At 43.8% G+C, this 18972-nt stretch overlaps 1 protein-coding gene across 2 annotated transcripts in view; it reads right to left on the minus strand.

Moving 5' to 3' along the window:
- The window catches only part of LOC140741746 (protein shisa-5-like), a 106075-nt gene that overhangs the window by 22112 nt on the left and 64991 nt on the right, over positions 1 to 18972 (minus strand). For both annotated transcript variants that reach the window (XM_073072095.1, XM_073072096.1), the window contains one exon: positions 2195 to 2313. In XM_073072095.1, the coding sequence (XP_072928196.1) occupies positions 2195 to 2313 (119 nt within the window). The remainder of the gene's footprint in view (positions 1 to 2194; positions 2314 to 18972) is intronic.

The following is an 18972-nucleotide window of genomic DNA, read 5'->3' on the forward strand; positions in this document are numbered from 1 at the left end:
GTATGTCCTATTTTGATTAGTCCTACCAAAATGTAGCACCTCACACTTATCAGCATTAAACTCCATATATATGCAATTCAAGTTGCATATATGTCACTATACCTTGAGATTCATTTTCCTGTAGCATTTACAGGACAATAAAGAAATACAGATGAAATTATGAAAATCTATACATAAATAAAGACTGACAATAAAAATGTGCTGAAGGCCTTTGACAATGAGGCACATGAGCTATTACAGGAAAGATACTAATATGGATAAAGCAATGGCTGATTGGCAGGAGGTAAAGAGTGGGAATAAAGGGGGCCTTTTCTGGCTGGCTGCTACTCACTAGTAGTATTCCACAGAGTCAATGTTGGGACCACTTCTTTTACGATGTATGTCAATGATTTGGATGATGGATTTGATGGCTTTGTGGCCAAGTTTGCATATGATATGATGATAGGTGGAGGGTCAGGTAGTGCTGAGGAAGCAGGGAGCCTGCAGAAGGACGGAGACAGATTAGGAGAATGGGCAGCTGGAATACAGTGTCGGGAAGTGTATGGTCATGCATTTTGGTAGAAGTATAGCCTATTTTCTAAAAGGGGAGAAAATTCAAAAATCTGAGGTACAAAGGGACTTGGGAGTCCTTGTGCAGGATCCCCTAAAGGTTAACTAGCAGGTTGAGTAGGTGGTGAGGAAGGCAAATGCAACGTCAGCATTAATTTCGAGAGGATTAGAATATAAAAGCAAAGATGTAATGTTGAGGCTTTATGAAGCACTGGTGAGGCCTCACTTGGAGTATTGTGAGCAGCTTTGGGCCCCTTATCTAAGAAAGGAAGTGCTGACATTGGAGAGGGTTCAAAGGAGGTTCACAAAAATGATTTGGGAGTGAAGGACTATCCCGTGAGGAGCGTTTGATGGCTCTGGGCCTGTACTCCTGGAATCTAGAAGAATGGGGGGGGGGGTGGATTTCATTGAACCCTATCAAATGCTGAATGGCCTTGATAGAAGATAAATTGTGCAAATAAATAAATAAATAATACCGAGAACATGACTTGTAGAGTCTTTGAAAGCGAGTCGGTGGATTGTGGACAAGGCGTACAGGAAGGCAGGCTGTAACTAACGGAGCAGCATGGACGACGGACTGCGAATGGATGAAAATGAACGAGACCCAGGAGCTTCGAGCATTCAGCCCGGACTATGACCAGCCAGTGTGGAGAGCAGCAGCCTGAGAGCTTGTGTCGCTGTCTCTCAGAACATTAGAAGCTCCAGATTACGTAATGATCTATTTTTATGTCATGCCAACCGATCTGCTCCTTGAACTCCTAGCTAGCAACATCTGCCAAAGGGCAAGTGTTGGAAGCAGTGGAGGGGAGCCCAGGCATAACCTGTTGAGGCAGTAGTATGGGTTTCAGGAAAACTGCAGAGGGAGTCACGCTTTGCAACTTAGAACAGAAGCATTCCAGTCTTCTGGGTTCAGAAAAAAACTGGAATAACTCCTTAAGTTTGTCTGTCAGGGAAGAATTAGGTGACACCATTAAGCTAATCAAAGGTTCTTTTAGGATGGACATAGGGAATTCTTGTCAACTACAGTAAGCTTGATCAGCATGTAAAAGCAGTTTCCAGGTACAAAAACCTTATACTGGAGGTGGGCAATGTCTCATTTGCTTGAAGAATAGTATTCTTAAACTATTCTAAACACAAGAAAGTCTGCAGATGCTGGAAATGAATAAACAGTCGTCGCTTCGGGCCGAGACACTTCTTCGTATCAAGCACCATTCCAAGCAGAAATATGTCATTCCACAGACATTGGTATTGATGCACCATCAATAACTCTCTCTGAGACGTGAAGGCGAGATATCGGCTTTTATTGACTGGAAGAAAGAAGCAGTAGTTGACTACCATACTACATCCTGGAGACAGAGAGGCCGGGCTCAGGCCTCAATCGCCTTTATACAGGGGTCTGTGGGAGGAGCCACAGGAGCAGTCAGCAGGGGGGGGCGTGTCCAGGCAGGTATATGTAGTTCACCACAGGTATACAGGAACAGAGCAATTTCAGGACTCTGGAGTGACCAGATGAAGCTCTCATTACTGCTTTTCCCAGATAGGGTGCATGCAAACACAGTACAAAACATCCCGTTCTATCCAACCAGCCGAGGCCACAATTCAACAGTTCGAGAAATTCCTTTAATCATAAAGCAGGGCAACTTACGCTGACGTCCTCTTCGTGCGAGTTTGTAGAGAAGGCAGCAGGGGCAACATAAACAGAGCACAAGTGAGAACAGGAATATCCCACAGAAGCTCACTCCAATGGCAACAAACGAACTAAAACTGGAACAAAAAGAAAACCAAGACCAGTTAGCAAATGAAGTGTAGAAAAACATTAACATACAACCAGCAGAACGTGCACATCTCTAACCAGCCTTGAATAATTATTTATTTATTGAGATACAGGGCAGAATAGACAGTTTGGGCCCTTCGAGCTGTGTCGCCCAGCAACCCTCAGTGTAACCCTAGCTTAATCACAGGTCAATTTACAATGACTAATTAACCTATCAACTGGTCTTTGGGGTGTGAGAGGAAACCAGAGCACCCGGAGGAAACACACACAGTTACGGGGAGAACTGACAAGCTCCTTGCAGGCAGGGGTGGGAATTGAACTCGGGTCGCTTGAACTATAAAGCATTGCGCTAACCACTACACTCTTGTGCCGCCCCAATAAGAGAGCAGAATATTCAGAATGCCATGTCATGAGCAAGGTACCGACATAGTTTCCAGCGAACCACACACACATTCTGCACTGTCACTGGCTCACTAGGGCCTCTCCAGAAAGGGAAACCTACCACTGAGAGAGCTTTGTGACATTTCTGATTTGTCTAAAGTAGGGTTATTTAATTGCAAGTGAGCGCATTCTAATATGCAGTTTTGTAACAGGACCCCTAATGATCACAAGATATATCATTAGCCATGCCCGTATGAGTTTTGGTTATTCAGTAGTTCTTTTTAAAGCTAACTGCTTGATTTGACAAAAGTTACTTGGATATGTGGCAGCAGAGCAGTCAGGCTGAAAGTTCTCTTTTCTAAGCTCCTTTTGAGAGGTTTGTTTATTCTTATTTCATGAAGCAGCACGTTTACAGGCCCTTCTGGCCCAGTGAGGCTGTGCTGCCCAGTTACACTGAGGTGACCAATTACAGACGTCCCACCTCTCCCGGAAATCTCCCGCATATTGATAGCGGCTCCCTGGCGCCCGCAAACTATATAGAATATCCTGGAAATCGATATGAGAGAGAGAGAGAGAGAAAGAGAGCGAGAGAGAGAGAGAGAGAAAGAGCGCGAGAGAGCAAGATAGAGATAGAGATAGCGATCACGCGAGAGCAAGAGCAAGATGGAGATAAGTGAGCGTCATGGCAGAGCGTTCCAAAAAAAGAAAATATAAAACGTACTTCACCCCAGGCTACATTTAAGTGTACCCCTGCCTAATCGAGGTCAGAAATAATGACAGTATTGCTCGCAGCACTGTTTGCAACAGTGACTTTTCTATTGCCCATGGTGGGTTAAAATGTAAAAGACATGTTGGGTGAGTTTAATAGGTGTCATTCGTTCATTAGCATAGCTAACGTTATTTAAACTAGCTGGCTAGCTGCTAAGGAGCTACTCTATTGCAGACACCCCACCTCTCCAGGGAGTCTCCCGCAAACTGATGGTGCTACCTCCCTGAAATGAGTTTTTGCAGGGTGGGATGTCTGCAATTAACCTATTAAACTGAATGCCTTTGGACTGTGGGAGGGAAGCAGACCCCCTCCCCCAGAGGAAACGCACACGGTCACGGGGAGAACATGCAAACTCCTTACAGGCAGCTGTGGAATTCAACCTGGGTTGCTGCCTCTGTAATAGTGCGCCACCCCTAATTTACGTTCCAAGCAATGCCCTTGCAAACAACATCCAGTGTGCGACTCCACAATCCAAAGTTAAGTTCTTTAACTTTTTTTTGATTGAAAGTTCAGATTGCATTCAATATACTTGGACTAAAGACTTTGCAAGGTCATTTTATGAGCAAGTCCCAGCTTATGGGACAGGCCAGTTAAAGTATCTGTTGATTAGTGAAATACCTGCCATTTTGTTTCTCCGATTCTCTTCACACCCATTTTTTCTTCTAAGCTAGTGTGTAGGATGAATATATCAGAGGATCTTCAGATGAAACGGATCTTTTACAGACCACAGGCCTCAATGTTGCTGTTTAGGCCTCTCATTACTGGTTGATAATGACAGTGTTTTGGATCTTCCTAAATCTAATTTAAGTTCGAGGTTCAAAGCAAATTTATTATCAAAATACAGATATGTCACCATATACCACCCTAAGATTAATTTTTGTAGGCATTCAGAGAAAAACAAAATACAGTAGAATCAATGAAAAACCACCCTCAAAGACTGACAGATAAGCAATATGCAAAAGACAAACGGTGCAAATACCAAAAAAAATTATAATAAATAAATAATACTGAGAATAACAGGTTTAAAGTGCTTGAAAGTGGGTGCTTAAGTTGTGAACAACACACACAAAATGCTGGAGGAACTCAGCAGGCCAGGCAGCATCAGTGGAGAAAAGCAGTTGACGTTTCGGGCGCTTTGGCAAGCCAGTAGCACCGACTGTACTCTTTTCCCTGAATGCTGTCCGGCCTGTTGAGCACCTCCAGCATTTTGTGTGCGGCTCGGATTTCCAGCATCTGCAGACTTTCTCTTGTCTGTGCTTAAGATGTGGAATCAATTCAATGTTGAGGTGTGTGAAGATATCCACGCTGGGTTCAGGAGCCTGACGGTTGAAGGGTATCAACCATCCTTGAACCTAGCGGTGTGGGACCCAAGTTAGTTAATGTTTCTTTGACTGGTGAACAAAATTTGAGAGGTTGAGCATAATTTTAATATTTTCATGTTTGTATGGCTTACACCAGTACTCCTGTGCCCATAACCGGTGGTGGCATGCCATGCAATTCACCGTCAATAAATATCATAAGCCATTGGGCCAGCACAATTAGGTGCTATTAATTGACATGGAAAACATGTAAGACATTTAGAATTGTAAATTATCCTGAAGTACGAGATTAAAAAGTACTGATCACTCTTTATTGCAAACACTGAAAAGACTTAGATTCCATTCACCCACAAAAATTAAAGTACATCAAAGGAATGTGGTTCAGAATGCCAAACTGCTCCAGCTTGGCCAAAGACTTTAGTGAAAGTCAACTATTGCCAGCAACTCCGTATTTGCTTTATTTCAACACATTTACAGAGATCATTTTCAGTGTAGACCAACACAATATTGAAAGGAAGTCACACATACGTCTATCTCTACATAATTGCTGTTTACAGTTAGAGTTAAGTCCACATTTTACTTGGCTGGCCTGTAAACTCAGCAAAATGGTGCCAGTTTATTCAAACAGGCAGATGATCTCAACTGTTCAACCATGTGGACACTGCTGATAAGGTGCAAGGGCAGGCAGGCGGGAACGTCGCGGTGGAGCATTGCCATTGCTCTTGTACAACACAGCACTGACACACAATCTACTGTCATATTTATAAATCCAAGAACATTCTTGAAAGTTCCTTATTTTTGTAAGCAGCCAAAATTCTCCAAAGTATCAGTGCTCTTTTTATTCTGACCCTTGTTCATCCACATCTACATTCTTGGTGACCATCTTCCCAATCCTCCCTCAATCTCCACTGTTCTTTCCTCCTTTTAGATGCTCCTTAAACTCTACCCACAGTTCTACCGACATTTGTCCTAATGTGGGTTGGCAACATTTGTTTTGCTGAAGTAACACGCACACACACACACACACAAAATGCCTGAGGTACCTTAGCATTGTAGCATTAGCTACCTTACCAGGCAGCATCTATGGAGAGGAATAAACAGTCACCGTTTCGGGATGAGACCCTTCTTCAGGACTGGAAAGCAAGTGGGAAGATGCCAGAATAAGGTGAGGGAAGGGGAAGGAGGACAAGCTCGAAGGTGAGAGGTAAAGCCAGGTGGGTGGTAACAGCGGTAACAGGTGGTAACAAAATGGCAGATGAGCTGAGTAGTATTTTCGCAACAGTCTTCATGGTGGAAATTCCAGGTGTCAGGGGTCATGAAGTTACCATAACTAGAGAGAAGGTTCTTGGGAAACGGAAAGGTTTGAAGGTAAGTTAAGTCACCTGGACCAGATGGCGTTCTGAAAGAGGCGATGGAAGAGATCATGGAGGTATTATTAATGATCTTTGAAGAATCACCAGATCCTGGAATGGTTCTGGAAGACTGGAAAAACATCACTCCACTCTTCAAGAAGGCAGAGAGGCAGCAGAAAGGAAACTATAGGCCAGTAAGTCTGACATCAGTGGTTGGGAAGATGTTGGAGTCAATTATTAAGGATGAGGTCTCAGGGTACTGGAGGCACATGATAAAATAGGCCGTAGTCATCAAAGGAAAATCTTGCCTGACTAATCCGTTGGAATTCTTTCAAGAAATATCAAGCAGGATTGATAAAAGAGAACTGGTTGATATTGTGTACTTGGATTTTCAGAAGGTCTTTGAAAACGAGGTGCCACACATGAGGCTACTTAACAAGCTACGAGCCCATGGTATTACAGGAAAGATTCTAGCATGGATAAAGCAGTGGCTGGGTGGCAGAGAGCAAAGAGTGGGGGAAAAAAGGGAGCGTTTTCTGGCTGGCTGCCTGTGACTAGTGGTGTTCCACAGGGATCTGTGTTGGGACCAATTCTTTTTACATTGTATGTCAATGATTTGGATGATGGAAATTGTGGCTTTGTTGCAGTTTGCAGACGATATGAAGAAAGGTGGAGGAGCGGGTAGTTTTGAGGAAGTACAGAGGCTACAGAAGGACTTAAACGGATTAGAAGAATGGGCAAAGAAGTGGCAGATGGAATACATTGTCAGGAACTGTATGGTCATGCACTTTGGTAGAAGTTGTTAAAGGGACGACTATTTTCTAAATGGGGAGAAAATGTAAAAATACGGAGGTGCAAAGGGACTTGGGAGTCCTTGTGCAGAATTGCCTAAAGGTTAATCTGCAGGTTGAGTCTGGGTGAGGAATGCATTAATTTCAGGAGGACTAAAATAAAAAAGAGAACACTGGTGAGGCCTCACTTGGAGTATTGTGAAAGGATGTGCTGAAACTGCAGAGGGTTCAAAGGAGGCTCACAAAAAATATTCACGATTGATTGGACTGTCATATGAAGAGCGTTTGAAGGTTGTGGGCCTGTATTTGCTGAAATGCAGAAGAACGATGGGTAAGCTCACTGAAACCTATAAAAACGGTGAAAGGCCTTGACAGACTGGATGTGGAGAGGATGTTTCCTGTGGTGGGAGAGTCTAAGACCAGAAGACACAGACTCAGAACAGAGGGGCATCCTTGTAGAATGGAGATGAGGAGGAATTTCTTCAGCCAGAGAGTGGTGTATCTGCGTAAGTCTTTGCCACGGGCAGCTGAGGAGGACAAACCTTTATGTACATTTAAAGCAGAGATTGATTCTTGATTTATCAGGGCATGAAGGGATACAAGGAGAGGGCAAGAGTTTGAGACCGAGAGGAAAATTGGATCAACTGTGATGAAATTGCAAGAAGCAGATTCGATGTGCCAAATGGCCTAATTCTGCTTCTTATGCTCTTGTGGTATAATAGAGATGGAGGACCTTCGTTGGTCTGTGCCAGCAGATGTAATGGGCACTAATTAGGTAAGTGGCACAGTGTAGACAGAAAATTCAAGTGTATTCTAGCAGTAGGTCAACTATGGTCCAGCTGCCAACATTCTTGCTTCTATGTTTGGAAACAGTGAGATCAAACCCCTTTCTGGAAATGAAAGTACTGGAATATAGACAGTCCAAAGTGTTATGTTAGCAGAGGTAAAATCTCTTCAATATGGTTTAAACCAGAACCCCACCGCTCCCTCAGGTGGCTGCAAATAATCCAGCAAACTATTTCAAAGATAACCAAGAAAGAGCCTAGGTTATAATTCAATGAATGGCAAAGGGGATTATCTGATCATTATCGCATTGTGGGCAAGTCAGCTGTTGTATTTCCAGTACAACAGGGATAACACATTGAATTTCCCATCGGCTGTTTAATACTCAAGGTTGCTATGCCCCATATTCCAACTCTTGCCCGCCTTGTTTAGTCATCAGCATCGATGGACTGCTTTAGACTTGGTCTTCCAGCACAGCGAGGCGTCCACAAAGGCACGTTGCCAACCAGCACACTCCAGGCTGCAGACAGGAGAAGGTGCCAAGGCTCGGTGAAGATAACACAAACACTCTGTGGTAAAGGATGGCAGTCTAGGCTCCTTCAGCTATCACATCAGGAGGAGCTGAGTTGTGTGGGGACTTACACCCACGAGGCCACATGTGTTCAGCAGTGTCACTATGTTTTAATAAGAATTATGTTCACCAAATCACACTAAGAATTTAAGGAGCTTTTTCACTTTTTCTTTTTGTATATATTTTATTATTTTTTGATTTTTTAATTCATATTTTGAAATATGAAAGCAGTGTAAAGCAGTCCAAGAGACATATCCAGAAGCAATGGACCAGCAAGCAACATCACGTTACGCACGGGGTTGGAAACATTTGGAAAACACCCGCTATTCTGCAGGCAACTGCAACCCTACCATGAGGCCTGATCTGGCTGGATAGAGCCACCCAGCAATTGCCCGACTGTCCTCCAACAAAGAGGATGCAACAGTTCTCCAGAAGTTACGCAGGAATTCTGGCTCCTGAACTACCTCTTGGCAGGATCTTTCCATTTAGGACTTGAGGTATCTGCAAAACATCAGTTCTGCCGCTCCCTGGGACATCAGTCGTGAGCACGGACAGAACAGGAAGTCCTGGTCAATTGTTTCTGCTCTAGAAACGCCCACAGAATACTGTCGTGCTTAATTTCCTCAGGAATTACCATCATTTCAAAAAACAGCATCAACAACTTCCCGCTCTCCCCTCCCCTCACCTGCCAGCTCTTGCTCCACCCATTTTCCTCCGTCTTTTTATACTGGCCAACTTTCAAAGTAAATTTATTGTCAAAGCACATATATATCACCATATACCATCCTGAGATTCACTTTCTTGCAGACATTCACAATGAAACAAAACACACGAGAATCAATGAAACAAAACACATGAGAATCAATGAAAAAAAACACACACAATAAAGTCAAAAATAACCAATTGCTAAGAGCAATAAAAACACAAAATGCTTGCAGAACTCAGCAGGCCAGACAGCATCTATGGGAGCAGGTAGTGACCACGTTTCGGGCCGAAACCCTTTATCAGGGTTTCATCAGGAAACGTTGTCACTACCTCCTCCCATAGATGCTGTCTGGCCTGCTAAGTTCTGCCAGAATTTTGTGTTTTTATTTATTTCCAGCATCTGCAGATTCACTCGAATTGCTAAAAGCAACAGACTGAAAGTAAAAAAAAAATAAGCAATAAATACTTAGAACACAAATTGCAGAATGCTTAAACGTGAGTCCAGAGATTGTGGAATCAGTTCAGTGTTGGGGTGAGTGAAGTTATCTCCTCTGGTTCAAGAGCCAGATGGTTGAGGGGGACTATCTTCTCCTGAACTTGGCGGTGTGGGACTTGACTCTCCTGTACCTCCATCATGATGACAGCAGAGAGAAGAGAGCATGGCCTGGATATTAGGGGCTATATGTTGGTGTTATTTTAGGTTTTGTGTGTTATTTGGTTTGATTTGGTAGGTTATTTTTTGGGTCTGGGAACGCTCAAAAATTTTTCCCATATAAATTAATGGTAATTGCTTCTTCGCTTTACGACATTTCGGTTTACAAATGGTTTCATAGAAACGCTCTACCTTCGGATTACGGGGGAAGCCTGTATAGCCCAGGACCCATGCAATCCGGTGGCCTCTGTTCTGGGGCAATGCCTACAGTGATGCCCCAACCATTAGCCTGTATAGTACAACAGTTGTAAGTACTGATGATTTAACTTGTGAGAAACGTGGATTCCCATAACCATCTTACATAATCACTACCACACGTGGAATCAATCAAATAAGTAGAAATAGCATAAGATTACTGCAGTTTAGAATGTGGCACCATGAACACTGCAGAAACTCAAACTCAAAACACATTCAATTTCTTGGCAGCTACATCAGACCTGTAGCTGAGCTAGCAAGGGAGGGGGAGGAGGATTCCTCATTAGGCAATTCTTCCTCCTCGATATAAATGATTCCATACAGGAGAACAAAAAGAATGTTAACATCAAAATCGTGGACAAACCCAGATGACCTCATCCTATCATGTAATCAAATGCAATTAAAGCTTACAATCAAGCTATTGCAACACTCCTTATTTACATGGAACATCATAACGTTTTATGACGCGTCAACCACCATTTGGAACAGGAAATCTCAGTTTTCCAATAGCAAGGTTTCTGTGCTGAGAATAAAACCCTCAAATTCCCTTCCTTCTTTACATGTTGTGTTGAATGATGTGAGCGATCATGGTTCTGCTGAAGGGTCTCGGCCCAAAACGTTAACTGTACTCTTTTCCATAGATGCTGCCTGGCCTTCTGAATTCCTCAGTGTGTTGCTTGGATGTCCAGCATCTGCAGATCTTCTCGTGTTTGTAATGGTCTTTCCATGACTATAATTGTTCCCAGCAAATTTTTCTGGTTTGCCATTGCCTTCTTCTGGACAGTGTCTTTACAAGATGGATGACCCCAGCTATTTTCAATACTTTTCCGAGATTGTCTGCCTGGTGTCAGTGGTCGCATAGCCAGGACTTGTGGCATGAACCAGCTGCTCATACGACCATCCACCTTCTGCTGCCATGTCTTCAAATGACTGTGTCTGAGGGGCTAAAGCAGGTGCTACACCTTGCCCAAGGGGTGACTTGCAGGCTAGCAGAAGGAAGAAGAGCTGTACACATCCTATAGCGGAGATGTATCTCCAACCCGCCACTCTTCCCTGCCTTATCTTCTCCAAAACACACTCACTTCCTTTCCCTGCAATCCACCTCTCCCACCGAGCCTTTGGCCATCTTTCCGGTTACCTTTAATCCTGTGGCATGCATGTGTTAGGGCAGGCAAGAATTCCTTACCCTTTGTTACAAACCCTCACAGAGGTAGTGATGCCCTAGGAATTGCTACAGTAGGCAGAGAGTAGTTCTTCAGAACTCCAGGTGAGGGTCTCCTAGACCTGGATCCAGCAAGTCAGGATAGAATGTGCCTTCGAGAGGAACCTGAGGTGAGGAAAAACAACTGTGTCCTCTTCATGACTTTCCAGAATAATCATTGGTACCAATTAATGCTGGGATATTTCACCCCATTAAAAAGAATTATACAAACAGGGTTAAAATTGTAATTTATTGCAGCAAGTCCATAGAATATTACTCCAATGTAACTAAGGTTGATGTGCCTTCTCCAGCTCTGTACAATGCCACCTTGTTGTTCTCTAATCCTGCAGACAGGACACAGCAATCTTGAGACCTGATGAAATGGAGTGTTACATCGAACTGCAGTGATTATAAATGACCTTATTTGACTTGGCTTTACAATCAGTCCACTGATTACACTATTAAGGTTTGACCTGGATTCATCTCTACCTCCCCATTTTCAGTGTGACTCCATTACAAAGCAGTCACTCAACTCCATCCTATCCACCATGCTAAGCATCCCTACTCTCCGTCACCATGGCTGCTGGGGAAAATTAATAAGGTTTCTCCAACAGCACCGTCAAAAATGCAACCTCTTACCTGCAAGGTCCCAAAGTCCTTGCAGTCACCATTCATGTACCAAAATATGACTGCCATTCCTTCCTGAATATTGAGTGTAAGTGTAGAGCCATCTATTCATCATCACCAAGGGAGTTCCCTCCTTACAATTAACTGCAGCTGTTCAAGGCAGCCTCTCACCAATACCTTGTCAAGGCCCAAGAAATAGTTTTTCCAGCTAGCAATACCCGCCCACATACATCTGAACAGTAAATATTACGGCTACTAATATCATAATGCCTATAATAGTAATGCTATGAAGGCTATCCTTATTTTGATTCAAATTCTCCTGAAGACCTGTTGAACACAACAACGGTTACGGGTCAAGAAATTTGCAGTGGGGTCACAGCAAATTAAAGTTCAACCTTTCTTGGGTTAACTACTAAGAGCATAGCTGAAGTCCTGAGCACTCGTCAGACCTTAAGAAAGCATAACAGCACCACCAAGGCAACACTTCTGGCCTCTGATTGTTATTCTGTAACCCCCCCCCCCCCCCCGCCATTCTCAAGTCTAACCTGGTTTAAAAAAAAAGATTTTTGTCCTTATACTGATATTCATGTATTATACTTAATAATTTCATTGCTAGAGTTAAGATTGTTTTTGCTTAAATCAGCAATTCAGGATTGCCGTAGCAACTGATTTCTAATTTGGTAAAGTTATTTTATATCCCTTGGTTATAAAACCAACCATTATCAATATCAGAAAATATTTAGCCAGGAATATAGTAACCAGAACCTAAACAATATAAACATCTAACGTGTGATGACGGGACCATTTGAATATCATGAATTGGCTTCAAACACCTACCTGGCTTCTTTCGTTACAACGACCATAACCCCAACATACAACCTCTGTTACTCCTGTCCCATTTGTCACCAAATCTATTTCAGCTAACATTCACTGGATCACAATTAACATGCATGTCATTAAGCTGTTTAAGCTTGCTCAGCCATTCAACAAGTTGATAGTTTATCTGACTTGCACCTCAACTTTGCCCATTTTGAGAAACTTTTGTATGTCACCAAAGACTGTAGAAAATTTCTACAGATGTGCCACAGAAAGCAAGACCACAAAATAGCAACGTCCATCATTAAGGACCCCATCACGCTGGACATACCGTCTTCTCATCGCTACCATCAGGGAGGAGGTACAGGGGAAGAAGGCACACACTCAACAATTCAGGAACAGCTTCTTCCCCTCTGCCAACTGATTCTTGAATGGATAATGAATCCACGAACTTTACCTCACTACTTTATTAATGTAGCGTGTGTGTGTGTGGGGGGGGGGGAGAAGGGAGAGGGGGAGAGGGGGAGAGGGGGAGAGGGGGAGAGGGGGAGAGGGGGAGAGGGGGAGAGGGGGAGAGGGGGAGAGGGGGAGAGGGGGAGAGGGGGGAGAGGGGGAGAGGGGGAGAGAGAGAGAGAGAGAGAGAGAGAGAGAGAGAGAGACACACACACACACTATATTATATTCTATCTTCGGCTGTCCATCGATTTTCGATGATGACTGAGGCCTGGGCAAGGTTGCATGGAAGACCGGCAGTTGCCCAAGCTGCAATTCTCTCCTCTCCTTGCCACCGATGTTGTCCAAGGGAAGGGCAAGGGCCAATACGGCTTGGCACCAGTGTCGTCGCAGAGCAATGTGTGGTTAAGAGCCTTGCTCAAAGACACAACACGCTGCCTCAGCTAAGGCTCAAACTAGCGACCTTCAGATCACTAGACCGATGCCTTATCCACTTGGCCACGTGCCAAATATATAATAATAATTGTATATATATATATATATATATATATACATATACATACACACACACATATATACATATACAGACACACGCACACACACACAAATACTGCAATTCTCTGTTTTTTTCTTTCTATTCTATTATAATTATTGCATTATACTGCTGCCACAAAGACAACAAGCTTCACGACGTTTGCCACTGATATTAAATGATTTTGATTCTGATTCAGACTGGTTGCATCACTGTCTGGTGTGGAAGCTCCATTGCACAGGGTCATAAGAGGCTTCAGAAAGTTGTTGACTCAGCCAATTCCATCAAGTGTAAAAACCTTTCCGACCATCCAGGACATCTTCAGATGGAGGTCCTGAAGAAGGCGGCATCCATCACTAAGTACCCTTACCATCAGGGCCATGCCCTCTTTTTATTACTACCATCGAGGGGGGGGGGGGGGGTACAGCAGCCCGAGGAGCATCCCTCTACCATCAGATTTTGAATGGTCCGTGAACACTACTACGCTATTCCTCTTTTGCACTAGTAAATTAATTTATTTAACACATTTATTTATTAGCCTGACACTGTGTTGCTGCCACAAATGTCACAACTCAGGTTCGTGACAATAATTCTGATTGTTGTCTTGATTCCGCTCTGATTTCAATTCCTTTTCAGCCATTCTCTAATCTACCTCTACACTGAAAATATTCCAAGTTTCTGTTTCCGCTGACTTTTGAGGAAATATGTTCCATGACTCACAACCCTGAGAGAGAATCCTTCATGGTCTCACACCTCATAACACTCCAATCCTGCAACGCTCTCAAATATCAGCATTCCAAGTCTGGTCTCCTGCCCATTCCAGAATTTAATAGCTCCACCACTCTGAAGCGTCCCTGCCTATCTGTCATTCATAATCTCTTCAACTATGTTTTTGGATTCTACCCCCAATTTCTCCTTTGGCGGCACTTTGCCCATTATTTATTTCATACAACATGTGGGAATTATCTCAAAACTTTTTGCTACATTAATGGTGTGTCAAAAATAAGAAGTGGCTCTGTTACTGTTTTATTCAATTCAACTCAAGTTCAATTGTCAGTTGACCATTCATGATTACCCACAAATACAGCCAAAAGAAACAGCGTTACTCCAGGGCTAAGGTGCAAAACACAGTACCAACAGTCGTACACAGCACAAAGCACACACAAGACCATAAACACACGGAAGGTATCAGTAGAATACAGGCACAGGAAAAAAATAGTCCAGACTGTGGAAGCATATCTGTAACCCTGAAGTCTTTGTGAATTTGTAGCTTTTGTAAAATGTAATGTGAACAAGACAGAACCTATGAAATCCCAAGGTGCTTTGCTGGTTTGGATGGGAAGCTTACAAGTTTGTGTGTGTTTTTATGAAAGGAAGCTGTTTTTTTCTGATAGGAGATTTGTTTTATTGGTGGGGGGGGGGGAACGTTTTGACAACAAACGTAAACAGGATAAAGCTTCTAAAGAACAAACGTCAAAATGAGATAACGGAGGAATGTCATGGAATGGAACAACTTAATTACTGTTCTCTGTAAAAGTATAGAAGTGCTCTGTTTGAAACATAAGATCAAAGCTATTTTTCCTGATACTTGGCTGGAAAATGTAACTCCCCTTGCAAGTAAAATAATAAATGCATGATTAATGTCATCCACTCTGAATTTGTTGTAGTTTGTTTCCTTACATTAGAAGACCTAGTTGAGTTGTACACAAGACGACCCCGAGTCCAGGAATGCCACAGAAATCTGTAGTCGACCACAAATCAGCTTTTCTGCTGCCGAGCAAATACTTGGGGGAGGTGGTGGAGAGCAGGGGTAGCTCCAGCTCTAGCCTGGGCACCATGCCACTGCGTGCCCAGTGGAGTGCACCGGCTTCAACCATGTCCCATCTCAACGCGTAATTCATTGATCTGTATGGACGGCACCTCACTGTTCCTTTGGTATATGTGACAACGATAAACCAATTTACATTGATAGGTCCAGGGAGGCTGCTTGCCAAGTTGCATGGGGCTACTTGGAATATTTTGCATTGAGATAAGCAAAGTAACAAAAGCACTAGATTTAAAACAGGGGCTCCCAACCTTTTTTGTGCCATGGACCCCCTAACAGAGGGGTATGTCGAACCCAGGTTGGGAGCCCCTGATTTACAATGTCACTTGGAACCATTTTCCCACCCGTGTACTGATTTGAGAAGCTCCTGGTGACCCCATCTTGGAAGGCAGCAGTGTTCTCTAAACCGCAAAATGATTGACAAAAGAAACAAGCTCTCAGACCCAGAGAGCTCGGCTCCAACCCTGCATTAAGTCTGTAAGTTCAAGAACCTTAAATGATTGGGTTCTGAGTAATTTCCTCTTCTTGTGACCAAAGGGGAAGAAAGAGGGTTGTGTGCGCACTTTGTGCATTGTGGAATCTCACGAAAGTTGGTTCTCTCCGACGTGATTGCCATAATTGAACTTGTTTGCTCAATTATGGGGTTTTCCTGTCACTGAAGGATCGGGCGGGGGGGGGGGGGGGGCGTAACTAACTATTAACTTCCATAGCAAACACTTGCCGAGGTTGGTCTATCATGGGTAGAGCCCTCCCCACCATTGAGAACACCTACACTAAGTGCTGTCATAGGAGAACAGCGTCCTTGATCAGGATAAACTCACCATGCTCTCTTCATGCTGCCGCCATTAGGAAGAAGGTACAAGCGCCTCAGGACTCTCAACCACTGGGTTCAGGAACAGTTATTACCCCTCAACCAGCAGGCCCTTGAACCAGAGGGAATAAGTTCACTCAACTTCATTCGCCCCATCAGTGGACTGTTCCTTCACCCTACGGACTCACCATGTGCTAAGGTGAAGCCACCCTCAGGGTGGAGGAGCAACATCTTACATTCCATCTGGGTAGCCTCCAATCTTATGGCATGAACATCGATTTCTCCTTCCAGGTAAAAAAAAATGTTTCCCTCGCCCTCCCGTCATCTTCTATTCCCCACTCTGACCTTTTGCTTATTCTCACCTGGCTATTACTTCCCCTGGGTCCCCTCCTCCTTCCTTTTCTCCTATTGTCCACTCTCCTCTTCTTACAGATTCCTTCTTCTCCAGTCCTTGACTTTTCCCACTCACCTGGCTTCATCTATCACCTTCTACCATCCTTTCCCTCCCCCCACCTTTTTATTCTGATGTCATCCCCCTTCCTTCTCAGTCCTGATGAAGGGCCTTAGCCCAAACTGTTTATTCGCTTCCACAGATGCTGCCTGACCTGCTGAGTTCCTCCAGCATTTTGCTTCTGAACCTGGTGGTGTGGGAATATTGAAAGCAAGTCGTGAAATAAAATTCTGCAACTATAAAATCCCAATCCTTAAACTATTTGAAGAAGCTGTCTCCTTCTCTCTAACAATTCAGGTGATTTTTGTGGCCAGCAGTTTAAAGTTGGTCAGCAATGGGGAAGTGGATAGCTATCACGCATAATCACATGCTTTACCAGAAGCTCAAATTAAATTCCACTTATGATGCAGCAACGTCCTGACAAATAGTTCCACCACGCCCCGAATTTCCTTATACCGTTATAATGTACTGAAGCAGTCTGAACAATTAATGCAGCTTGAAGCAGTTTTGGACAATTGTATGTTGTGGGCTCCCATACAAACACTAATTTCCTATCATTCATCAAACTTGCTTCATTTATGGAAAGTCCGCAATTTTTCAATGTGGAATAACAGAGACATTTCTTTTTGAGAGCCTTAAAAAAAAGTATTTTCTGCACACGCTTTTGGTACTTAAACATATTTTGCATGAAGTAGATAACTGCATTTTCTTTCTAAAACTTTATTTAAATCTAATTAATCTGAAGTTAATAGAAATTACATAACTGGCTCGATTATGTCAGCATTTTTTTTTTTAACAGCACATCTGTTGCCTTGCTAATCCCTTTAGCACCAGCACAGAATAACAATGTTTAAAACTTAAAGATGGGAAATTCTACAGTTGCTAGAACTCTAAAGCAACACACACAATATGCTGGAGGAACCCAGCAGGCCAGGCTGCGTCTATGGAAAAGAACAAATAGTCAAAGTCTTAGGCCTAGACCCTTCTTCTGGACCGGAAAGGAAGCGGGAAGACACAAAATTTATTAAAGGATTTATTAAGGAAATTATTAAGGGATTGGACACGCTAGAGGCAGGAAACATGTTCCCGATGTTGGGGGAGTCCAGAACCAGAGGACACAGTTTAAGAATAAGGGGTAGGCCATTTAGAACAGAGTTGAAGAAAAACTTTTTCACCCAGAGAGTTGTGGATCTATGGAATGCTCTGCCTCAGAAGGCAGTGGCGGCCAATTCTCTGGATGCTTTCAAGAAAGAGTTAGATAGAGCTCTTAAAGATAGAGGAGTCAAGGGATATGGGGAGAAGGTAGGAACGGGGTACTGACTGTGATCAGCCATGATCACATTGAATGGCGGTGCTGCTCGAAGGGCCGAATGGCCTACTCCTGCACCTATTGTCTATTGTCAAATTGGAAAGGTGGGTGGGGGCAAGGGAAGGAAGCTAGCTGGAAGCTGATAGGTAAAGCCAAGTGGGTGGGGAAAGTAAACGGCTGGAGAAGAAGGAATCTGACAGGAGAGGAGAATGAGGAGAGTGGATCACAGGAGAAAGGGAAAGAGGAGGGAACCCAGGCAGAGGTGATAGGCAGGGGAGAAGAGGCAAGAGGCCAGAATGAGGAGTAGAAAAAGAGGAGGGGGGAGGGAATTTTTTTTTACCAGAGGGAGAAATCAATATTCATACCGTCTGGTGGAATATAAGGTGTTGCTCCTCCACCCTGTGGGTGGCCTCAACTTGGCACGAGAGGTGGTCTTGGATCAACATGTCAGAAAGGGAATGGGAATTAAAATGTTTGGCCACCTGGAAGTTCTACTTTTGGCGGATGGAGTGAAGGTACTCAACGACGCGGTCCCCCAAGTTATGACAAGTCTCACCAATGTGGAGGAAGCTGCATCAGGAGCACCAGGCGTAACGGGCAGCCCCAGAAGGTTCGCAGGTGACGTGTCGCCTCACCTGGAAGGACTGTTAAAACTTAAAGTGGCATCTCTTCAAGTCCACTAGATGTGGACTTTAAGTTCAAGTTCAATTGCCATTCAACCATACATGAATACCCCCGAATACAGTCAAACAAAGCAGCGTTCCTCCAGGGCCAAGGTACAAAACACGGTACTAACAGTCGTGCTCAGCAGAAGGCACATATAACTCATATAAGATAGCACGGGCAAGCAGATAGCACTAAAATACAGTCACACAAAATAATACCTAGTCCAGGTCCCCGAGTCCGTGAATATTGCAGCAGTCTGCAATCAAATATAATATAGCTTGTCACTTGCTGAGCAAACACTGAGAGCAGCACCGACTCCAGTATGGACACCGCACCACATTGCCTCCAGCAGTCTGGTGGAGCGCCCACCTCCAACGCCC

The sequence above is a fragment of the Hemitrygon akajei genome, chromosome 19 (genome assembly GCF_048418815.1).
Source record: "Hemitrygon akajei chromosome 19, sHemAka1.3, whole genome shotgun sequence".
NCBI classification, from domain to species: domain Eukaryota; kingdom Metazoa; phylum Chordata; class Chondrichthyes; order Myliobatiformes; family Dasyatidae; genus Hemitrygon; species Hemitrygon akajei.